General features: G+C 38.6%; 2 protein-coding genes and 1 long non-coding RNA gene across 5 annotated transcripts in view; 1 reads left to right on the plus strand and 2 right to left on the minus strand.

The window, feature by feature from the left end:
- GOSR1 (golgi SNAP receptor complex member 1) overlaps positions 1-15,692 on the minus strand; it is a 40,547-nt gene extending 24,855 nt beyond the window's left edge. The window contains exons 1-5 of one of the 2 annotated variants that reach the window (XM_081580192.1): positions 15,642-15,692; positions 12,685-12,805; positions 7,096-7,183; positions 6,645-6,752; positions 2,030-2,121 (exon numbers count right to left, since the gene is read on the minus strand). In XM_081580192.1, the coding sequence (XP_081436318.1) occupies positions 2,030-2,121; positions 6,645-6,752; positions 7,096-7,183; positions 12,685-12,805; positions 15,642-15,672 (440 nt within the window). In that variant the 5' untranslated portion in view covers positions 15,673-15,692. Of the gene's footprint in view, positions 1-2,029; positions 2,122-6,644; positions 6,753-7,095; positions 7,184-12,684; positions 12,806-15,623 lie in introns of both variants that reach the window. The other variant, XM_081580191.1, reaches the window with a different exon arrangement.
- An 80-nt stretch (positions 15,693-15,772) lies between these two features.
- On the plus strand, positions 15,773-20,101 carry LOC145542087 (uncharacterized). The gene is made up of 2 exons (XR_014079575.1): positions 15,773-19,710; positions 19,793-20,101. It is a non-coding gene; the product is annotated as an uncharacterized LOC145542087 (long non-coding RNA).
- A 3,718-nt stretch (positions 20,102-23,819) lies between these two features.
- CPD (carboxypeptidase D) overlaps positions 23,820-25,330 on the minus strand; it is a 67,224-nt gene continuing 65,713 nt past the window's right edge. Inside the window, exons 21-22 of one of the 2 annotated variants that reach the window (XR_014079574.1) lie at positions 24,840-25,179; positions 23,820-24,025 (exon numbers count right to left, since the gene is read on the minus strand). Coding sequence is in view for 1 of the 2 variants with exons in the window: in XM_081580190.1 (XP_081436316.1) it covers positions 24,953-25,179 (227 nt within the window). In the remaining variant the exon portion in view is untranslated. Of the gene's footprint in view, positions 24,026-24,825; positions 25,180-25,330 lie in introns of those variants that run through there. The other variant, XM_081580190.1, reaches the window with a different exon arrangement.

Raw genomic sequence — 25,330 nt, forward strand, 5'->3', positions numbered from 1 at the left:
CCATCTGCAGTGATTTTGGAGTCCCAAAAAATAAAGTTTGTCACTGTTTCCACTGTTTCCCCATCTAATTGCCATGAAGTGATGGGACTGGATACCATATTAGTTTTCGGAATGTTGAGTTTTAAGCCAACGTTTTCACTCTCCTCTTTCACTTACATCAAGAGGCTCTTTAGTTCTTCTTCACTTTCTGCCATAAGGGTGGTGTCATCTGCATATCTAAGGTTATTGATATTTCTCCCGACAATCTTGATTCCAGCTAGTGCTTCATCCAGTCCAGCATTTCTCATGATGTACTCTGCATATAAGTTAAATAAGCAGGGTGACAATATACAGCCTTGACGTACTCCTTTTCCTATTTGGAACCAGTCTGTTGCTCCATGTCCGGTTCTAACTGTTGCTTCTTGACCTGCATACAGAATTCTCAGAAGGCAGGTTAGGTGGTCTGGTAGTTCCATCTCTTTAAGAATTTTCCACAGTTTGTTGTGATCCACACACTGTATTACTTTCTTTAATTTAACAGTGATCCACAGAGTGTATTACTACTGTATCTCATCTCATTAACCATATTCTGCCATATATTATACTAATTTGAATATGTGCTTACTCCCCTCCAGCATCTAAAGGGCCAAGTTAATCTTTTCATTTCTACCTGCTACTGTGACTGACATATTATCTGACAGTTGGTAATCAAGAAATATTTTAGCAAATGGATGAACATGCTTCTTTCATGATAAACTTTAAGAAAACAAGTTATTACACTGGAATGTAGTCTAGCAATTCCCACAAATTGTGTGGTAGCTAAATGACTATACATTAAAGGCTGTCTGTTACACTGGTTCTCAATGCATTCTTTAAAGTATGTATGTATACAGACTACACAGAAACTAGACACAAGACCTACGTGTACCTGAGAACTAATCATATTACAAAATTCCAAATATAGCAAAAATGTTTCATTTTCTTTACTCCTGTATGTTACACAAAGTACATATGACTAAATATAAGAAAAACAGATAAAACAAACAATAAAAATTAATTTTCCAAGATAATTTCTTAAGGTAAAAACATAACTGATGACTGGACAATCCTGGGCTTAGAGTTTTGAGCAAAAATTTTGAATAGAATGAATATTAAGTGGTTTGTGCTGTAAAACTGTCTTACTGTTACAACAAAATAAAGGAACTCCAAGATAATGTTTATCAGAGTACACATGATATGTACAGTTCATAATATGGTAGTACACATCACAGTTCATGAATCATAAGTATCATACTTATGAAACCTAAATACCATAAGTCTATCACAGGTAAGACAATGAAAGGTCTCAACAGATGGCCTAAAAGTGGAAAGACTGCAGCTTTAATTAGATGCCCAATGGATTTGACCTTGTCAGTCAAGAACAGTTGTAAAAAAAATTTCAAAACTGTGTATAAAATGCTATATTATTAAAGGTGAGGTAAAGGGAGGGAGGAAAAGAACACAGTCAAAAAATTATGGATTAAGAGCAGCATAAAAATGCTAGGAGTCCTTAAATAATTTGATATAAAGCTATGAGTCTGTATAAAATCTGGAAAAAACAGATTTCGGATTCTGGGGCAGTAAAGGCTACTCTAATAGCTACTTAAGTATGTAATTGTTGTGGTAAGGGGAAGGGTAGAGGGACAGAAAGGGTCATGAGGAAGGGAAACGCAGAGAGCTTTGGTTATTGGTAATGTTATTAACATAATGCTCATGGTGGGTAGGAGGCAATCAGAGAAAAACTCACAAAGACATCATCTAAACTGGACTTTGAATTAAGACAAGAAAGCCATAGTTGGTAAGAGTCAATGATAAAACTAGGGTAAGCTGTAGATAAGACCAGCAAAGTAGATTAGGACCACATTGGAGCAGCAATGTTTAAAGAACTGTGAAATGTGAAATGGAAACCTTGAAATCTAAATCATGGTTCTGCTACTCAATTTGTTGTTAATCACAGATACACTTTAATTCTGAGTAAACACCCTACAAAATAATATAAAAGGTAACTTACTCAATATCCTTTCGTACTGATCCCATGAGATTCTCCCTTTCCCGTATTGCCACAAAGTTTGCTTTGGTTTTATGGAATTCATGTGTATAATCCTGCAATAAATTAATATCCAGTCTCAACATAAACTTTTACCTTATTGAGCCAGTTATGTATCATTATATTACAAATCTCTGTCAAGAAAACTGCTATTTAAGAAATCTAATTGTCAAGAGGTAAAAATACCATTATAATCAGTTTCCCGAAGAGTGACCAACTTTTTTCAAATGAGAATAGTTTGGCACCAGAGGGGTGGTGGTAGTGGTGTGTGTGTGTGGTGTGGTGTGTGTGCGTAGTCACTTCAGTTGTATGTGTGTATGTGTGTTTGTGAAGTCACTTCAGTCTTGTCCGACTCTTTGCAACCCACTGGACTGCAGCCTGCCAGGTTCCTCTGTCTGTGGGATTCTCCAGGCAAGAATACCAAAGTGGGTTGTCACGTCCTCCTCCACAGGATTTTCTTGACCCAGGAACCAAACCCATGTCTATTACATCTCCTTCCCTGGCAGGAAGGTTCTCTACCACTGGGAAGCCTGGCACGAGGGTAATAGTGCCATTAGATCAGCATCCTGTGTATCCTCTCATACCCTGTCTTACGGGGCAGAATTGTAAAGAAAAAATAATCCTCAGATAAAATAACTTCAAATAGCCTAGGATAAAACTTCGGAGGCTCTTTCTACTCATTAGTGTACCCAATGGGGCTTATTTTCAAATTTCATCTTTTTGGAACTCCTGCAGAAAGTTAATTTCTAAACCAATCAAATGAAGAGACTCAAGAGAGTTGTAAAGAATAAAATAATTTTAGAATATTTCCTTTTCTTTTTTCTACCATATTTTTAAGTTATTAAGGAATATTCATTGCTTTTTAAAAATTCAGATAAATATATTAAAAAGATAAAAAAAAATAATCCCACCTCCCAGAGAGCCCCTATTGATCCTTTAGAAGCAAAAATAATACATGGACATGGGGTACCATGAACTAAAAGAGCACCAAAGGAAATATAAGTAAAAACCATCCTGCTCCACAGTTCTTAATACTATCATTCTTTTCTTTCAGTTTCTTTCAGGAAATATGTTTTTGCATACACAAGTTTATTACTTCTTTCATTTATGCTAAAAAAAAAATCATACCATAGTCTGCTGTAATCTTTTTTTAAGTTCATAAAATATCAAGTAATCTTTCCCTATTAGCAAGTTGAATATATACTTTTTTTTTTTAGATGTTTTTTTGATGTAGACCATTTTTAATGTCTTTATTGAATCTGCTACAGTACTGATCTGTTCCACGTTTTTTGGTTTCTTGGCCACAAGGCATGTGGGATCTAGTTCCCTGACCAGGGATCGAACCCATACACCCTGCTCTGAAAAGCAAAGTCCTAACCAGTGGGCCACCAGGGAAGTCCCAGAATCTATATTCTTTTTAAAATTTAATATATAACTTTAAAATTATGACTGCATGCTAAGTGCTAAGTTGCTTCAGTTGTGTCTGACTCTTTGCTACCCTATGGACTGTAGCCCGCCAGGCTCCTCTGTTCATGGGATTCTCCAGGCAAGAATACTGGAGTGGGTTGCCATATCCTCCTCCAGGGGATCTTCCCAACCCAGGGATCAAACTCAAATCTCTTGTGTCTCCAGTGTTGGCAGGCGGGTTCTTTACCACTAGCGCCACCACTACTGTAATTTAATAAATTCCCTACTGATAAACACTTTAGTTGCCTTTTTCTTTCTCTGGCTGTTAAAAACAATAAACAAGCTGTGTATATATTTTACTGTACTCTCTAGGTATATTTAAACGGTAAACGGCTGGTAGAATAACTGGGTCAAACAATCTTACACAAAAATTTGGATAGTGCTAAAATGCTTTCTAGAAAGGCTATAACTTACATTCCCAGCAAATGGAAGAGTGCCTATTTTTCTACACTCTTGCCATAAATGGGTTACAAACGCTTAATATTTGCTAATCTGACAGGTGAAAAATCTTATCTCATTTTGATTTGCATTTTTTTCATTTGAGAATGTGGTTGACCATCTTTTTATAAATTTGGCCACTCATTTTCTGTAAATAAGTTTGAATCCTTTTCCTACTTTTCTATTGGGCTCCCTTTTTCTTATTTCTATCAATGTATCTCTGTATATTAGCAAATCAGTCACTTGCGGAAGTTTCTGGTAAAAGGTCTTGCTTAAGAAAGTTGTTTACTACCCTGAAATGTATAATTTCACCATGCTTTATTCTGAAATTATATAGTTTCTTTTTCTACATATAAATCTTAGACCCATTTGGAATTTACTCTGGATAGGAGGAATGAGATAGAAAGAGTGCTTCCTCCCTCCCTCGCCCTGTCAGAAATTAGCCAGTTGTAACAACTCCATTTATTTTATAATCTCTCTTTTCCCCATTGATTCAAAATAGCATCTTTCTCAGAAACTAAATTTTCATGCATATCTGGGTCTATATGAACTCTGTTGTATTCTATTAATCTAATTTTTTTCCAGAATCAAATGGTCTTCATTATTCTAGATTCTTAACAGGTTTTAGTATGTGGTAGAACTAGGCATCCTTTACTACTTACCTTCATCTTCACATGTTTTCTTCTTGATTATTTTTGTATGATATAATTCCAAATAAACTTTGGTGGCATTTTGCCATTTTGTTAAAAAAATGAAGCAAAAAAACCCCCAAATCCTGTTGTTCCTATTGGGATAACATTCAATGAAAGTGAAAGTCTCTCAGTTGTGTCCGACTCTTTGCGACCCCATGGACTACATAGTCCAAGGGATTCTCTAAGCCAGAATACTGGAGTGGGTAGCTTTTCCCTTCTCCAGCGGCTCTTCCCAACCCAGGAATTGAACAAAGGTCTCCTGCATTGCAGGTGGATTCTTTACCAACTGAGTTATCAGGGAACATTCAATGGATAGGCTGATTTAGAGAGAAATCTTTTACGCTCCTCAGCAGAACTTAAAAGTCCTTCCTATACATTCTTATTAAATTATACATAAAAACTTTCAGTTTCTTCCACTGTACTTTCTAACAGGGTATTGTTTGTGTGTAGGAAAACTGCCTGCTTTACATATTAATTTTGCAAGTCATCAAATTACTTTGTTTCTAATTTTTGTTTAGTTTTCTTGATTATATTAGCTATTTAATCTTATCACTGGTACAGAATACAGATCTTTGTCTCCCTTCCCAATATTTATATCTTGTTCTTTTTACTGTATAATTGAACTACAAACAACTTCCACACAATGTTAAATAAATATCTGTGGGGATTGTGGGGTATCCTTGTCTTCTTTTTTTTAATGAGAAAGCTTTTACTGCTTTATTATTAAGCATGATGATAGATTTTAATCTGATGTACACATTTCTGTACTAGGTAAATAAAGTATTCTATTTCTATTTTTTTTTTAATTAGTTTATTTTCTATTTTTTAACTTTACAATATTGTATTTGTTTTGCCATACATTGACATGAATCCACCACGGGTGTACATGTTTTCCCCTTCCAGAACCCCCCTTCCACCTCCTTCCCCATCCCATCCCTCCGGGTCATCCCAGTGCACCAGCCCCGAGCACCCTGTATCATGCATTGAACCTGGACTGGCGATTTGTTTCACATATGATAATTTACATGCTTCCATGCCATTCTCCCATATCATCCTGCCCTCGCCCTCTCCCATAGAGTCCTTAATACTGTTCTATTTACCTGTGTCTCTTTTGATGTCTCGCATACAGGGTTATCTTTACCGATTGACTAAATACCATATATATGTGTTAGTATACTGTATTGGTGTTTTTCTTTCTGGCTTACTTCACTCTGTATAATAGGCTCCAGTTTCATCCACCTCATTAGAACTGATTTGAATGTATTCTTTTTAATGGCTGAGTAATATTCCATTGTATATATGTACCGCAGCTTCCTTATCCATTCATCTGCTGATGGGCATCTAGGCTGCTTCCATGTCCTGGCTATTATAAACAGTGCTGCAATGAACATTGGGGTACATGTGTCTCTTTCAAGTCTGGATCTATTTCTATTTTTAATATGAGTCTTAAAAATTAGAAAAGACTGAATTTTTTCAGTATTAAAAAATTTGCTTTCCAATTTGTACTACTATATTTTCAGCACCCTCCCATGTAAATCCTTTAAGAGTTTATTTGTTTCATTGGTATATTTTTAATATTTTTCTTAAACAATACACTAAATATAGCAAATTACTTCTCTTCCCTGCTATCTTCAAAGCCTGATGAAAGTATACTAGAAACAATCATGACTGCTTATGTATGACCACTGGCTACTTAAATGCTTCAGCTGGGTAGCAAGATCTCCCACAGCAGTAACATACTTATCTACTGATGAATATGATTCAATTTTACCAGCAAAAGAAAGAGCTAATAAACATTTTTAGAATTTTATAATAACAACAACAAAAAAAAGCAAAACAGGACAAACTTCCATAGCACAGCATTTACCCTCCTGGAAGATTTTTCCCTTTGTTCTCCTAAATACATGTGCACATGTTCTCTTCATGGAGTAAAGAAAACTCAAAAACCTCCTATAATGACATAACACACAGTGATGTATTACCTGCAGTATGTCTCTGTGTCGCTGTAACGTGTGCATCAGAGCTGCATTCAAGGAGGGGACACCCGCACTATTGGTATACTCTGCCATCTTATCATTTACTCCTGTGAGCTAAAACAGAAAGAAAACAAAAAGAAAACCCAAACAAGCATTTCGGAAATCACAATAAAGAGAGAAAAGCAAATTAACGCCTATATGCCCTTCTGGCTAACAGCAAAAAACTAAAAACAAGAAGACAGCATGTAAGGATTCAGTATTTCCCCAAAATAATCCAAAAGGGCTAATAAAATAGGACCTTGGAATGGCTGTCATCAAAACTCAAGTGGCCTGGGGAGGCACACATCTTGAATGAAAGGGTAATTTCAATAAATATGTCTGCATTAATATAATCTAATACCATACCTAACAAGTACACAGTTACTAGGAAAATAATCCTTTAACAGAAGGTACTCACTCTTGCCAAAAGCTGTTCAATCTCAATTGCCATAGTTTCAAACATTCTGTCTTGGCTTGATCCATTTAAAAGGGGTGTTGTGTCAGAGCTAAAGAGAAGTTCAAATAAAGAGAATCTATTACTTAAACCTAATCCTTTAAAATATACTTAAAATGATAAGGTAATTAAAAAAGGTCAAGTGGAACCCCTGAGACATTCTTTTTGTTTCATAAAAAAATATAATTTTTATTGAAGTTTTCCTATAAAGATTACACATCCTGAATATTAAATTCAGTATAAAATAAAATTGAATGTATGACTGTCCCAATCTTAATAATGCAAAGAAATTCTAAATGCTTGCTTCCTGTTTCCCAAACGAAAATAACTTAAGCTATGACAGTGCCTAATTAAATGCTGGATCTGAAGGAACAAATTATGTGAAATAAAACCGCAGAACTACATAGTACAGCATGTAAGAGGAGCCATAAAATGTATTAGAGATTATGTTAGATCTGTGAGGAATAATCTTTAAATTTTTTACCTTAATTTAAGTTCTGTCTTCCTTCCATGACTCTTTCCAAAAAGAAAATTGAGATTTAAACAATCCACAAACCAGATAAATAATATTAAACAATCAGGAATTGGCTTTAAGTCTAATATAGATAGCCACGTCTGGCAGAGAAGTTTTAATACCAATCTTTTACCTTTCCTCTTAGGTTATATAATTACTTCTATTTTGCTTTGCAAAAATGTATTGAACTGTCTTCTAAACTCTGGAAAGTCAAACCTAATTTTTACAAGTGAAACTTATGTTTGACAGATTCAAATTCTAAAACCATATGTCTGGAAAGTTTCTGTCTCTTCTGAAAAACCATTAACCTTCATTAAGTCCCCAAGTGGTATATATCATCATATGAGCAGCTGTAGCTCAATACTGATCTTAGTCATACTGAACACAGATAAATACCAGACAGTGACTCTGTTCTCCAATCTTACTAAGACTTCGTCTTCCCCTGTGGCAGTTGCTTCATCAGTTTGCTTCTCTGGTGGCTCGGATGGTAAAGAATCTGCCTGCAGTGCAAGAGACCTAAGTTCAATCTCTGGGTCAGGAAGATCCCCTGGAGAAGGGAATGGCTACCCACTCCAGTATTCTTGCCTGGAGAATTCCAAAGACAGAGGAGCCTGGTGGGCTACAGTGCACGAGGTCGCAACGAGTCCGACACAACTGAGCAACTAACAGTTTTTTTTTAAATGGCAAAATTTACCTTGGCTCTTTCTCTTTTCTACATACACATTTACAGCAATAGTAACAGTGAAATAGCCAAAAAGTGGCTAATAAGGAGGGTTTTCAATTTAGGATGCTTAGGTCCAAATTTTTCTTTAAAATTTTAATTCATTCACCTTAAAATATCTCATTCTTTATGTCAGAGTCAACCCAAGGTTCTGTGGTTATCTCTTCGAATGTGCCCAGGGGAAATACTTTATACACTACTAATACAGATATATGAAAAAGCACAATAGACCAATGATATATGCTCCATCAGGAAGAAAACTGCCTCTGTCTTGTTCACAGATACAAGCCTACCACCTAGAACAGTGCTTGGCACATGGTAGATGCTCATTAAAATAGTTGCTGAATGAATGAGGAGGCAATCTTTACATTCACCACTCTCAGGGAGGTATGAGTCCAGGGAAATGAAGAAAAACATCCTTTCCACAATACTGAGATTCAGTTAAATTTAATTCATTTCATAAGTATGTGGTAATTCACAGAACATATAGTTCTCAAAACATAGAAAGTAAAAAAATAACTCCTGGAAGAAAAATTCTGGTCATCACCGAGTTTATTCATTATGATGTGCTTTCAACCTGGGCAACAAATACTTTAAGATGCACACTGGATCCTCATGGCCCTAGGTTTCTTGTTAAAAGGGACAGTGAGAGTGAAGTAACTCCACAAACTCACTCTCAATTTGTTGTAGAATTTCTGATGGAATGTTTTCGAATAGTTTCCCCTTTAAAGGAGTCATAAAAGTACAAGTATACCTCAGAGATACTGTGGGTTTAGTTCCAAACCACGACAATAAAGCAAGCATTTCAATAAAGTGAATCACATTAATTTTTTTGTTTCTCAGTGCACATAAAAGTTGTTTACACTTTACTGTAATCTGTTAAGACTGCAATAGTATTATTCTAAAAAAAACCAATGTACACACTGGAATTTATAAATACTTTATGGCTTAAAAATGCTAACCATCACCTGAGCCTTCAGTGAGTAATCTTTTTGCTGATGGAGGGTCTTGCCTTGATACTGATAGCTACCAACTGCCTCGGGTGGTGGCTGGTAAAGGCTGGGGTGGCTGTGGCAATTTTAAAAAATAAGACAACACTGAAGTTGTTAATTGATGGACTCTTCTTTTCATGATCGATTTCTCTACAGCATGCGATGCTATTTGACAGCATTTTACCCAGAGCAGAACTTCTTTCAAAATTGGAGTCAATCCTGTCAAATCCTGCTGCTGCTCTATCAACTAAAATGTAATATTCTAAATCCTCTGTGGTCATTTCAATGATCTTCACAGCATCTTCGCCAGGAGTAGAAGCAGATTCTATCTCAAGAAACCATTTATCTATAAGAAACTTAGACACACACAGATATATATTCATGCGCGTGTGCGTGCTAAGTCGCTTCACTCAGGTCTGACTCTTTGCAATCCCATGGACTAGAGCCTGTCTGTCCTCTGTTCATGGGATTCTTCAGGCAAAAATACTGGAGCAGGTTGCCATGCCCTCCTCCAGGGGATCTTCCTGACTCAGGCATTGAACTCACATCTCTTATGTCTCCTGCACTGGCAGCCGGGTTCTTTACCACCTGGGAAGCCCATATATATCCATAAGTATATATGTATCTGTATCTATCTGTAAATATATATAAGAAACAACTTGGCATCTGTGGCAGTTCAATCACAGCTTCAGACTCCACCTCTAACTCTAACTTCTAATTCTCTTGCTATATCCACTACATGCACAGTTATTTCCTCCACACAAGTCTTGAACCCCCCTCAAAGTCATCCATGAGGGTTGGAATCAACTTCTTTCAAATACCTGGTAACATTATTTTGACCTCTTCCTATGATCTTAATGCTCTTAATGGCATCTAGAATGGTGAATCCTTTCTAGAAGGGTCTCAATTGACTCTGTCCAGACCTACTGGAAGAAGCACTATCTGTGGAAGCCATAGATAGCAGCTTCCATTATTTATTATTTCTTCAGTAGTAAGACTTGAAAGTTGAAATTACTCCTTGATCCATGGGCTACAGAATGGACACTAACACAGGCATGAAAATAACATCAATCTCACTGTACATCTCCATGAGAGCTCCTGGGTGAGTAAGGTACATTGTCAGTGTGCAGTCATATTTTGAAAGGAATCTTTTTTCCGAAGGGTAGGTTTCATCAGTGGGTTTAAAATATTCTGTTGTAAACACATGTGCTGTCATCCAGGCTTTGTTGTTCAATTAATGGAGCACTGGCAGAGCAGATCTAGCACAATCCTTAAAGGCCCTAGGATTTTTAAAATGGTGAGCACTGGCTTCAACTTAGAGTCATCAGCTGCATTAGCCCCTAACAAGCGAGTCAATCTGTCCTTTGAAGCTTTCAGACATCAACTTCTAATTATGAAAGTCCTAGATGACACCTTTCAATAGAAAGCTGTTTCATCTATATTGAAAATCTGCTAGTTAATGTCACCACCTTCATTAATTACCTTAGCTGGATCTGCTAGATAACTTGCTACAGCTTCTATTAATATATCAGCACTTGTGGCTTCTCCTTGCTCTTTGATGTTATGGGGATGTCTTCTTTCCTTAAACCTCACAAACCAACCTCGACTAGCTTCTGTAGCTTCCCTTCTCAGCTTCACAGAACTGGAGAGAGTTAGTGCTTTGCTCTGGATTAGGCTCTGGCTTAAGGGAATGCTATGGCTGGTTTGATCTGTTCAGACCACTGAAACTTTCTTCGTATCAGCAGTGAGGCTTTTCACTCTCTTATCATTCGTGTGTTCACAGGAGCAGCAGTATTTAACTTCCTTCAAGAACTTTTCTTTTGTGTTCAGAATTCGGTTGTTTAGCCTAGCTTTTGACCTATCTCGACTTTCAGTATGAATTCCTCTCCAAGCTCAATCATTTCCAGCTTTTGATTTAAAGTGACTGACATTTTCACTTGTACACTTAGAGGGCACTGTAGAGTTATTAATTGGTCTAATTTCAATATTGTTGTGTCTCAAGGCATAGGAAGGCCTGAGACGAGGGAAAGAGAAGGGAGAACGACCTGTCCATGAAGGAGTCAGAACACACACAATATTGATTAACTCTGTCATCTTATAAGGGTGTAGTAGTTTGTGGTGCCCCCAAACAATTACAATAGTAACATCGACTAAGCCCATGTGCCACAACTACTAAGTCTCTGCTCTAGAGCTCAGGAGCCACAACTACTGAAGCCCATGTGCCCTAGAGCCTGTGCTCCACAACAAGAGAAGCCCCAGCACTGCAGCGAAGAGTAGCCCCAACTTGCCACAACTAGAGAAAGCCCATGCAGCAACAAAGACCCAGCAAAGCCAAAGATAAATTTTTTTTTTTTTAATAATGTTAAACAAAAAAGCAAGTTAAAAAGTAACCATTATGAACTGTTCAGGAACACAAATATAGGTAGTAAAAATATATGGAAATTATAGGGAGGGAGAAAATGGGATGCCATCAGGGGCTTCAAATGAATTGATAATGATTATTTCTTAAGTGGGAGATAGGCACACAGGGACCCATTATATTATTCTTTCTATCTTCCTAACTGTCTTAAGTATTTCCTAATATTTTTTTTAAATAAGTGGATGGCCTAAAGTGAGGTTCAAAGATAAGAATACATTTACATCTGTTCAAAGAGGAGTATACCAGTTTCTCAAAAAAGAACAAACATTACATGTACACACTGCTATATTTAAAATGGATAACCAACAGGGACCTACTGAATAGCACAGAGAGCTCTGCTCAATGTTATATGGCAGACTGGACGGGAGGGAAGTTTGGGGGAGAATGGATGCATGTATATGTATGGCTGAGTCTCTTCAGTGTTCATCTGAAATCATCACGACCTGTTAATCAGCTATACCCCAATAAAAAAAAAAAAAGAAGAACCAAAATTTAAAATAGCTTGGATGGTTAACAGTGAGGACATACACTGCATTAGATTAATTCTAAACCACCAGAATAGCAGTAAGTATACTTTGTATTTGAGTAGTCCCTTAGATCCATTTAGCAATCGGAAAATATAAGAAACACAATGTGGGCAAAGCAACATTTCCTATACGGGATGAAATAGAAATTTACTTCTGATGAACTCATTCTTAAGCCTTAGCATTTCCCTCCTGATGCCAACACAATATTTGCCTAAGGATTCCAAATAAATGTCAGTCTCTAGAATTAAGGATTTTTATAAATCACTTTAAAACCCATCAAAAATTTACCAATAGACCAAGTTACAGAGTTATATATTTTACTTTATTTTTTAAAAATGCTTTTAATTATATAAGGCAAAAGAGAGAGAATCTGGTAGTACCTATGTCTGTCGCGTCTTCCATCTCGGGCACTGCTGTGACTGTAACTTGTACACAGTTTACTGAAGGAGACTAGTTTCAGGTCAAGTTCATTTTCCAGCTGTCGAGCCTGTTTCCTGAGATCTTTAACAAAATTACAAAAGCAAATAATTAGACATAAAAAGTCCATCAGTAGATATAAAAAGCACAGAACTTTTCTGAAGAAAACAAACTATGCAGATGATCATAGATCTAGAGTACTAAAAGATGCAAACCAAACACTCCTGAAAACAAACTGACACTTATTTAAACTTCAGATGAGGCAAAAAGGGGAGAAAGAGTGGGAAATGCAAATTTTGGGCTTTATCCTAAAGACAGCTAGACAACAAATGCTGTTCTAACGTCCCTGAAATTATTTCTATAGCAGTAACTAAAATTTTGTAACTCAGGGGAAAACAGAAGAGAACAAATCACCAAAGGAGCTGAATATGGTTTATGATCAGCACTGTATCCATTTACCAGCTAATTTTATAAAAAAGAAACCATCACTATTTTTGACAGGGAATATCCTATCTCTTTAAGTGCCAAAGCTTTACTAGGCTTATGAAATTTATTAAATTCTTAACAATAGAGTGATTGTTAAAGAAAAAAAAAATCACTGACAAAGATTTAAAAAACTATCTTTCAATAAGCTTACTGGAAGGTATTTGAAGAGGCTGAGTTTAACAGCAAATGAACAATGTGCTACCGACAAGGTCAACTCTAAGTATGACAGAAATAAGAGCATAAGTTTGAAAAGAACAGAAGAAAACATACATGGAGAGAAACTGGTATCATGTAATAGTTTGGTATCTAAGTTGAGTGAGAGAAGCCAGTCCAGTAACTCTTATCTAGAAATGAGTCCTTTCATTCATGATGAAGTAGAGGTCAAAATAAAAGTGTTGGAATATAGAACGCTTAGTATAAACATCTCATCTTTCAGGAATAAGAATATAAAACATTATTTCAATGCACTAATCAGCAACCAGATGTAGGAAGCACCATGTAGGTAATACAGTGAAGTACATTTTCCCAGAGACCAAACTTCAGAATCTCAGCTCAGCCTAAAGTTCTGAAGTTTTGAGAACTGGCTCTGAGATTTATTCACAATCGACTTAACCTATGAATCTCTGCTTTTTGCTTTATAAATTACCTTCAGAGTTTTTCTATGCATTACTAATCATGTATTTAAAGCGCCTGGCACAGAGTAGACAGTCAGTAAGTCACTATAGATACAGGGAACAAACGTGCTGGACACAGAGGCAGGTGGGGAGGGTGGGGTGAACTGGGAGATTAGGTTTGACATAAATACACTACTAAAAAAAAAAAAAAAAATAGGGCTTCCCTCATAGCTCAGTTGGTAAAGAATCTGCCTGCAAGGCAGGAGACGTGCGTTCGATTTCTGGGTCGGGAGAAGGAAATGGCAGCCCACTCCAGTATTCTTGCCTGGAGAATCCTATGGACAGAGGAGACTGGCAGGCTGCAGTCCATGGGGTTGCAAGAGTTGGACACAGACTTAGCCACTGGAGAGAGAGAGATGCCTAAAATAGCTAGTGGGAACGTACTGCCTATAGCACAGGGAGCTCAGCTCGGTGCTCTGTGATGATGACCTAGATGGGTGGGATGGGAGTGGCAGGGGGGAGTTCAAGAGGGAGGGGATATATGTATACACATAGCTGATGCACTTCACTGTACAACAGCAACTAACAACACTGTAAAGCAAGTATACTCAATAAAAAAATAAGCTGCCATAATTATTATAGCACGATGCTTCAACAAAGTATAGCCTAATGACTAAAGATACCAATAACCACTTCTACATAATTTAAAAATATTTTCTAGCTAGCACACACATTTCAAATAAGCGTTTTAATACGTCTGAAACTATCAGCACGCTTCTCTGTAATTAGTAATTGTCTTCTCTAGTATAAAATATCAAGTAAAAGCATACTGAAAGTATGACAGGCAAGTACCCATGAACTTAGAATGAAGTATTTTAGATCAAGAGGCTGATAGTGACAATCTGCTATTTGTGGTGGTCTCCAGAGGCTTCAACGGGGAGCAAGAGGAAATAGGTTAAAAGGGAAAGGGGTTTCGGCGAGTAGTTTCTATCATATTTTACAGTAGAGCAAAGAGACAATTGGAAAAAAATAAACGTGAGCCTTCTCTGATCTCTGTTCATCATCATAGTCCAGAAATGAGTTTTACCTGAGACCCCTTATCGAATCATATTTTCAGGAATTAAATAAACGTACTTGTCAAGTCACAAGATGGGTTTTTGTTTTTTTGGCAGAAGTATAGCAGATGCAATCATTACAATTCACATTGATTCTCTCAACTTTCTCTTTTTAACAAAACCGATCTCCGGAGCAGGGGGTAAAGTTATTTCCTCTGCCTTCAAACGCGACTCGCCACCCAATCCTCGAAGTCCCAGCCCGAAGCTGCCAAGGGGACCCCACAGGAGGGAGACATTCCGCTCACACAACTTCCCTCGATGGACCGGACTGACAAGTTCCTCCTTTCTTTTTTCCTACTCAATTGTCCAACAGCGACCTCAACTCTAAGGCGCTGACTCCTCCAGTCTTCTGGACTCAACACTCGTTTCCTCTCACGAGTTCACACCCCAAACCCCTCCGTCAAAGTTCCGCGACCGCCTCAGCCCAGCTCTCCTCCGGAGAATCAGGCCCTCTTCCTGTCGGCCGCGGCTCAGCCTTCTCTGCCCAACACCTGCCCCAGGTCCCAACTGCCGATCAGATCAGCCTCCTCCCCAGACCGTACGGTTTCTACAACTTCTAGGCCCGAGGACTCCCACTAGACCAGCCCTACCCCTCAACTCAGCCGCTCTGAAGGCCAGGCTCTTCCCTCTGCTGCCTCCGCCAAGACTTGTCCTTACTCAGCCCCTCTGCCCCTTGGCAAGACGTACACGGAGGTCTCCCCTCACCTTCCCAGTAATTGCTCGTTCCTGCCGCCATCTTTGTTGTCCGACGTCAGTGGGGATAGGAGAATAGAGACGAGGCGAGCCAGAGAGTCACGTCCACGCCTTCTTCCGCTGGGCGCCAGGGCCGATGGGATACATGAGCTTCCACAGACACCGCCACCTGGTGGTCAATATATCATATTACACCTTTTGAGTAGCGAGACGGACAGCTTCAGATTTAGCGCCTGACACTCCCTGAACATCTGTCTTTTGGTGTCTGTATTCGCTCTCCGCGTCCCAAACCTGCATCATCGCCTTGAGCTGGCTGGGTTTATCCCATCTTTAGGCGATTCCTCCTCTGGAGAAGGACATGGCAACCCACTCCAGTACTCTTGCTTGGAAAATCCCATGAACGGAGGGGCCTGGTAGGCTACAGTCCATGGGGTCGCTAAGAGTCGGACACGACTGAGCGACTTCACTTTCACTTTTCACTTTCATGCATTGGAGAAAGGCAATGGCAACCCACTCCAGTGTTCTTGCCTGGAGAATCCCAGGGACGGGGGAGCCTGGTGGGCTGCCGTCTATGGGGTCGCACAGAGTCGGACACGACTGAAGCGACTTAGCAGCAGCAGCAGCAGGAGATACCTCCCAGGCTGAGAAGAAAGTCATCCTCAGACCCAACTATCTGTTTCCTTCACCTTCTCTCACATGTGTATCTTCAGCCACCTCTTTCTCTTCTTGGAGCCAGAGGCTCTTTTCTTTCCGACACCAACCTCTGCATCCTACTTCCGCCTTGTGTCATGTTCTGTTTCAAGAACCTTCTTTAGCCATTTGTTAAAAAGTAGTTCAGCTGGAGATAAATTCTATTAGTTTTTCTTCGTCTGAGATGTATGGATTTCCCCTTCATTCCTGAAAAATTTCGTTGCCAGATTAGGAATCTGGGGCTGACAATCGCTTTTTTCCCCCAGCACTTGAAAAATGTGTCAATTCCTTCCTGATTCCACAGTTTCTGATGAGAAATTGGCTGTTATTTGAATTTTTTTCCGCTAAAACTAATGTATCTCTTCTCTCTGCTTTAAAAACTTTTTCATTATCTTTAGTTTTCAGAACGTTGATTATGGTGGGTGTTAGTGTAGGTTTATTTGGTTTTAATCATTGTATTTTTCAGATCAAAAATTTTCATTTGGTTCCTTATTATATCTTCTATTTATTTGGTGAGAGTTTTTCTTTGTGGAGATTCTTTTTATCATTTATTCTAAGATTATTTGTAATTGCTCAGTGAAATATTTTTATTAATCCTTGCCAGATAATTTCCATGTCTGTGTCATTTTGATGTTGGCATCTGTTGTCTTTTTTCATTCAAGTTGAAATTTTCTGGGGTCTTGGCAGATGAGTGATTTTTAAAATTGTATCCTGGATATTTTAGGTATTATATTCAATAAGACTCTGGATCCTATTTAACACCTCTATTTAAGCAGAGCTCCTTTGACTCTATGCTGATGGGAAAGATAGTAGAACCTTGTTACTACTAACTGGGAGAGAAAGTTCACACACACACACCCCCCATCCCCTCCATCTTGACCTTTGTTGTTAACCCAGGTGGGAAGGGTGACTTGTTACTGCTCCCCACGTGCCCTCCACTGACACCACGAGAGGGAACTTCATTATCACTATATGGTAGTGAGAGTCCTAGCTCCCCACGTGGCCCTCTTTGATACCACCCAGGCAGTGGGGAAGAGTGCTAGGCTGCCTGTTCAGCCTATGCTGGCGGAGGGTAGAGATGGCCTCGGTTTTTTTCTGTAGCAATTGGCTGGAGTAGTACAATTGTTATCTAAGACTGTTCTGCCCTGGTAGGTTGCCCCTTTCCTGGTTCTTTGGCTGGAGAAGGCTTTTCTTTACTTTTTTTTGTCTGCGCCCTTTGGCATTTCTGGGTTGTTAGTGTCTCCAGGATCCACTATGGGATACATGAGGCAAGATCTATTATGAGATACATGAAGCAAAAAAGAAAACCCAGGGAACTTACCACTATGTCATTCCTTGGATGCAGGAGGTCACTTGGAGTTTCCTGGGTGGTCTGCCTTCTTCTCTCTCCCTGAGTCTCCTTTATTTTATGCATAATGCATGAGTTTTTTGGTTTTTTGCTGTGCTTGGTGGGAGGAATAAAACTACATCTAGTCCATTTTGTCCTGAAGTGAAAGTCTCTAATTTTTAATAGATGTTAATTATCTGCCAAGGGCTTCCCAGGCGGAGCTGGTGGTAAAGAACCTGCCTGCCAATGCAGGAGATATAAGAGACTCGAGTTCAATCCCTGGGTCAGGAAGATCCCCTGGAGGAGGGCATGGCAACCCACTCCAGTATTCTTACCTGGAGAATCCCATGGACAGGAGCCTAGCGGGCTACAGTCCATAGGGTTGCAAAGAGCTGGACACAACTGAGCGACTTAGCACAATTATCTGCTAAAATTCTTCCATCTTATCTTTTACTTTCCTGAATTTATTCCTTGCCATTATTTTAAAGTCTGATTGGTAACTGAAGAATCTGTGACTCCCATGGCACTGTTTCTATTTTTTCCCTTGATCTTTCATCATTCGAGATGGGATAATAAAAGGAACTTTTAATTGGATGTTATACATTATAGATTAAAATTTGTAGTAATCATAGAAGACTCTAGGGGGTATCTTCCTCCACACAATTTTCTGCTTCTTGTAGGCACTTCATGTAGGTGCAGATCAGTTTACTCCAGTGTAGGGTGGGACTAATACCAAGTGGGATTCTATGTAAAAATTGGCCTGTTTCGGTTACCTGTAATTACTGCTACTTGTAATGTGTAGTCATGCAAGTGTCCTAATTGAAAGTCTGATGACCAGTAGTGCCCCCTTCCTTGACAGGTGCTGAACTCACATTACTTGCCTAAAGCTTCTGTGTGGGTTCTCTGCTACTGTGTCTCTTACTCACCACTTACGAGTCAACAAATGCCTTAAGGTGAAAACTTCATTATGTTCACCTCTGAACTCCCTTTGCTAGGGTCTTGACCCTTAAGTCCTTGTTATTTTAGTAACTTTCCAATCCTTCAACAGGTTTTATCTTTTTTAAAAAAATTTATGTCTGCGCTGAGCCTTCCTAGTTGCGGTGAGCAGGGGCTACTCTCTAGTGGTGGTGTGTGGGCTTCTCATTGCGGAGGCTTCTCTTGTTGAGGTGCACAGGCTCTAGGTACGCAGGCTTCAGTAGTTGCAGCACGTGGACTCAGTCGTTGTGGCTCACAGGCTTAGCTGCCCTGTGGCTAGTGGAATCTTTCCAGACCAGGGATTGAACCCGTGTCCCCTGCGTTGGCATGCAGATTCCCCACCACTGAGCCACCAGGGAAGCCCAGTTTTCATTTATCTTGCAGGACTCTAAATTGTCCTCTTTCTCTTTTTGTTCTCATTGCCCAATTGTCAGAGGGTGCCTCTTCTTTTGTGCTTTTTCCTGTGTGTCCAACATTGACTCCTTGTTGTTGTTTATTGTTCAGTCACTAAGTTGCGTCTGACTCTTCTCGACCCCTGTAAGTTACATTCACTCCAAGGCCTCTTCTCTATGGTTTGTGCTCTGATATGATCTGCTTGGACATGTTGGTTTTTTTAGGCCATTCAGACTTAAGGTGCACTCTTTCTGGAAGTAGTTTTATACTAACTTGAGGCCCAGTGCTGCAATTCCTCCTCTGCCTTTTCTCCACAAACCCTTGTACTGGGCTAGGGTTGGGGCAGAGCGTGTGAGAGTGTATGCTGAGATTTGGTTATTTTTCTCATCTTATTGTTAGTTTGGAGTTTTGAAATTCTCTGTCTTCAACTTACACTGAGGTTTCTATTTACTTTTTCCTTCTTGTTTTTTGCATTATTTTCCAGTGAAATATTGGGAGACAGGTAGCTTAGGCTGCCACCAATGTTTTCAGTGACCTGGATGTTCACCTCAATGTTTATGACATAAACCAAAAGGTTCTTGTTCTTTCTGAGAAAACTCCAAAAATTCAGGAAAATACTTCATATATCGGGGGACAAAGAACCATCATTACTTGTTCATATTTCTTGCAGCAGTTAAGTAAGCCTGTTTTCACTGAGTAAGTATAAATATAATCTAATTTTACTTAAAACCAAATATGAAGCATTTGGCATAATTTAAAATTTTACTGCCATTCCCAGGCGGCGCTAGTGGTAGAGTCTGCCTGCCAACGCAGGAGACTTTAGAGACGCAGGTTCATTCCCTGGGTCAGGAAAATCCCCTGGAGGAGGGCATGGCAACTCACTCCAGTATTCTTGCCAGAAGAATCCCATGGACAGAAGAGCCTGGTGGGCTACCCAGTCCATAGAGTTGCAGAGTCAGACACAACTGAAGCAACTTAGCACAGCACAAGCCATGCTATATACAATTTATGGAACCACATAATGGAAGTTTTTATTTTTAGTATTCATGTCTAGGGACTTCTTCTAAATTAAAAAGGCACCTGTAAACCGATCTTTTGTTCATATATGTGATTAAAATAACTTTCTTTCAAAGGGATCAGAAAACAGCAAAGGATACTGGTTACCAAGGTCATTCAATTTCTGAGTTACATACAATGCTAGGCCCTTTGCTAATATCATTTTGCTTCATTCCCACTACAGTTCTATCAGGTATTATTCCTTAACCAGTAGAGAAACTGAGACTCAAGAGAATGTTAACAAGCTGTACAAAACAAAGTCACAGAGGAAGCAAGTGGCAGAGCCAAGAGTCAATGGGAGACTGATTCAGCTCTCAAGTCCATGCTCAACTCTGTGCTGTACCCCTTCCATAGCAGACTTTCTTTTTAGAGGAACCAGTCGCAACAGAAGTACAGCTTATTTCCATTTCTATTTCTCTGGCCTGGAGTATGAATTCCTGCAGAGCCCATATATTTTTTTATATATATATAACTTTGTTTTCTCAATTCCTGTTAGAGCAGCAGTATCAACAAATCATTGCTAAATGAAAAGGGGCTTTTAAGTTCATTACCACTGTGTCTAAAAGTGCCAGGATACATTACACTAACTCCACTTATCTATAAAAGGAACCAAATTTAGAACAAACAAGCTTGAGCTGGATACATAAACCTTTCCATGGCCAGTTTTATTATGTTCATTGTGGAATGACTAGACTGACACATCAATCTAGCTGAACTGTGGCTATTATGTAATTATTTCAGAAACATAGTTTTATGTTAAGCCAATTCGTGAAGACAGAAACACTCTGCGGCTAACAACCTGTATTCCTTGTCTGGTACTATTTTTCTCCTGGAATAGGTAGAAACACTAAATCCGTAAATTTTGAATTGAGACAATAACCTTTTCTGGTCTACTGCTTTTGAAAAAAGATTATGAGACAAAACACAAAGAAAGACAGACATCATAAAATAACCTTTATACAGGATTAGTAGATCTGTTTACATATAAAAAACAGAAAGGACCTCATTACAGTTAGATTTCACATAAATTACACAGATTGACTTTTTTAAACTACTATTCAGCTTCATTTAAAGTCCCTTTTAAAAATTTCGTTTTGAAGGCACAGTGCATGATAATAAACCAAAGACTGAAGCACTTGAGATGAAGGAGTCTTGGGCACCTCATGTAAATAGCTATAGATTGTTCTGGAGCTGGGGAATGTCACTCTGCAAAAGTGGAGAGGTGAAAAGTTGATTTTTAATCTGAGAGTAGAAAAATACCACTATGTCATACCTCCAGAAAATCTGCAGCATGGCCAGCAGAGAATGTAGCTTGTACACTCATATTATGCCATTTATAAAAGCCAGAGTCATACACATTTTATAGAATTTATACCCAACTGCCTCAAAATGGTAGCCTGTTTTCAAATTTCACAATAGATGCTGCCAAATCAAAATCAACTAGGATAATATTCTGAAAGTCAAGTGAAATATTCATGAATTATTGCTAAAAACAGGAGAATTGGGTATTGGGAAATATTTCTTCCTGAACTGGAAATCCAAGTTTAGCTGACATTAATCAAGGGCTCTAATCACACCCCCCAAATCTGCTTTAATTACAACAAATCAGAAATCCAAATACTTATCAAAAATTTGCTAGCTAGAAAATCACTGAACATCAACTGTAGTGGAATTTTTGTAGTAACATTAAAGTTGCTACTGTTAAAAACGATTCTGCTCGAGAACCATAACGTAGGGCACTATGAGGGCATTTGCAGCCCAGAAGCTTTTAATGCAGCAAGGACAAAACCTGGCACAAGTGCGTTTCTGGCCACAGGAAAATAAAATGATTTACTGCTGAGAATAAATGGAAATAGAAGAACAGGTCATGGTTATACTGAGTAACCTGGTGTTAGCTCAGAAACACAATAAGCTCAGTCATCAGCACTACCTTTTATTTATTTGCCAACTCATAGTTAGTTTTACGTTCAAGACTCGTTAATTCAGCAAATCTCATTCAGGTGAAAGTTACCAAAGGTTAACCAGTCAATCACACTGGGCCAAATATACATTGTTTCCTTTCTGGAGGATAACAAAATCCCAAAGCACATTCCCTCCAAAGAGAATTGTAAGTGTTCCTCAACTGGATGGGGTCCCAACCACTACTCAAATGTTCAGCAAAATACATCAAAACCAAAGGGCCTTTCCTTCTGAAATTAACTTGAGTTCATCTTATTGAACTGTATAATCAGTACAAGTGCATTTACACAGGCAGACACTTTGAACATGACCTACTCAGTCACTTTGCTTTTATTAAGGAGTTGCGAGGGAAGAAGGCTTACACACTGATCACCAGGACAAAAAATAAAAAAATGCCTTGTGAGTAAAAAAAGGCACAACTCAGGTTTTGGGAAAATTTCTTAATACTGTGATACTTACTTGCCTCCATGACTCCAGGGAAATGGAAAGTCTCTAGGAGAAATACTGAAGAAATGCATTCCCCATGCCATATGGCTTCAATGCCTTAAGCAGTTAATGTGGTCTAATATTACATTAGATCCACAAATAAAAGACCAAGCAGGGTAGAGAACACAGTCTTAGTAGTCATGATTCTGTACATTCATGTTAACAGGTTAACACAGGCTGAGAAGGCCTTGTTTTCCAGAGCAATGCATCATTTAGAAATTCATTAGAGATTCAAGATTTATAGCAGAATTTGGTTTTCCTTTCAAGAAACATTATTAAAAGAACTATTTGTATGTTCATCTCTAAAAATATTTTACACATGCTGAAAAGGCATGGAATCCAGTCACTGTGATGTACAGTGAAAGATATGTTTCATTCAAGAGAGAAATGAATTTAAAAGGCATCCTCTAGTGAAGACCAATGCTAATAAAGTTGAAGGCTGTCTCATCAACTTTGTTTCACTTCTACCTGCAATTGTCCCAAGTGGAGCCAGCCACTCACAGGCCCTTTGTGGGTTTTCTGACTTTGCACTCTTAAAAATAAAGCTGAAAAGAGCAATGCCACCACATCATCCCCTTAAGGAAAATGTAAAGTATTTATCAGAAGAAACTAAATCATGTATATTTCCTTAAGTTTCAAAACCCCATGACCTCTGTTCTGTGCATGTGGTGAGCTGACAGTAGGGTAGCAAGGGCTCAAAACTGAGAGTTGTGTTGATAACAGAATTAATACCAGAAGGGCTTAACCCTGAATCACCCAAATTAGACTACAGATACTCAGTAATAAATGTCATGACTTCATTACTCCTGCTAAACCAGATCTCTTTGCGTAAAGCTACTTTGGGTACATTTCTCAGGAAACTGGGTTGAATGACCTAGATGGGTGGTAAACCACTCCATGTGAAAGCTTTGGGATGACTGATACATGAATGGATATAGAATTCAACTTGAAAAGATGAGAGCAAGTTTTCTGATCCCCTGATTTAGTAGAAGTTCAGCAGCAGCTTGGCCATTAAAACATTCCAAGGTATTAAACCATTAGATCATTGGTAAGACTCATACCCACAAAAAAGCATCATTTCCATTGAATAGCATAATATCACAGACACAGTAAAATGCAAATCTTTTAGGCGTTTGCAATAACTTCAGTGGCACTGAAGGGATACTTTCTCACTGTGGTGTTTATGTTTGGTTTTTTTTTTTTTAATAGAGGGAGCCATACTTAAGTGCTTTCAACTGAACTTTCAACAAAATTGGTTGATCAAGAAGAGACTGCCAAATGAAACATTAGGACAAAGAACCCAATCACTTGTAGAGGCCTTTATGAATAAGGCTGGCCAAGCTATTTCAGTAATAGGATGCTATGAGAGGGTGCCGGCCTGGGTTGGACATGAAGTGTAGATATTTTGTGTTCAAATGTAGGTTAAGAATGTGCAAGGAGGTTTCTTCCATACTTCCAGGTATTTTCAGTAGAATTCAGATCTTGTCGATTGCCAGGTCATCTGAAAACCCTAAGTGTACGACATAGAAAAAAGGTTCGAATTTAGGAAGTATTAGAGAATTAGGCATTTCTAGAATAAACTAGTGCTTCACAGATAAAAGCAACAGCACCTGTGGGTTTTTACCGCGTTAAAAGATAGGCAACATGAGTTTTAGCTTTTGCTAGATCTCCTTCTTGGCTCTACTCAAGTGGACATTGAGATCTTTTTACAACAGAGTCAATGAGTTATCCCTTAAAATGAGGATGTTTAGAACTTTGCTAAACCTTAAAGAGAGGTAGAGAAATCCTCTGTGCTTAGAGCACAGCCCACTAGTTCTGATCTAGCCTTGGAACAGGTAGAAAGCCCAATACAGAAGCCCATTTATTCATTTCCTAATGCTCTATATAAGTTTCAAAATCAATTTAGCCTCCATTAGACCTGAATAATGAGAAACTCCAGCTATTCAATAACTAGAGAGAAGTATTCCTCAATAGGTTAAAAAAAAAAGTGAGTTTTTAAAGCTTTATGTCAGATTCTGACTGCTGTCCCTGCCTTAATGTTTCTGGATTCTTTTGGCCATATAAAATAAAGAGAAAAAGCTAAAGCCACTAGTAAACCACCTGATGTGCAAAAGACAACATCCACTAGTTGGCTTTGTGCAGTTGCAACATAAGCTCCAAACAGCTCATCTTAAATTATAAAAGAAAAACGAAGTGGCTGTCCCATCTCTGCTGTATAAATAGAAAGCAGATTTTTTTTTTTTTTTTAAAGGTAAGAGTATTTAAGGAGGGGAAGTTCAAAACTGCAGCCAAATTCACAGAGAATACAAATTTAGCAAGTTAACTTCCCAAAGCTCTTTGAAGAAACAAGACAGTCTCTCTCCTTGATGCAGTGTCTCCCGAAAAGAACTGTAACTTTGCTTGGTACTTATGCTGGGAGAGATGCAAGGCGTGTGTTTCAATGTTTGCTGGAATATAACGTTTCCTCCTCAGTGTCTGTTTCGTCCTGGAACTCGTGGCTTAAGAGAGACTTCTTGGAGCCAGTTGACATCATGCGAATTTCATCTTCATACTCATCGTGATGCTGCCTGAGCCGATGAAAGCCATCCTTGTGTCTGTTAGACTTGATTGAGCAGATGCACCAGATAATGCAAGCTGTTAGGATCAATGCCGACATGGTGGCTCCTGTCAAACAGAATCATCACATGAGTAGAGCTCTAGCTGAAGGGTGCAAATAAGCAACTGCTTACAATGGCACTTTTTAGCATATTCCCTTCATTTATTTATTTCATGCACTTAAAAACAACCTTTTATTATTATAGAAGTAGTAACATGT

This window comes from Giraffa tippelskirchi, chromosome 3 (assembly GCF_054371585.1).
Source record: "Giraffa tippelskirchi isolate mGirTip1 chromosome 3, T2T-mGirTip1v1.2.pri, whole genome shotgun sequence".
Taxonomy (NCBI): Eukaryota; Metazoa; Chordata; class Mammalia; order Artiodactyla; family Giraffidae; genus Giraffa; species Giraffa tippelskirchi.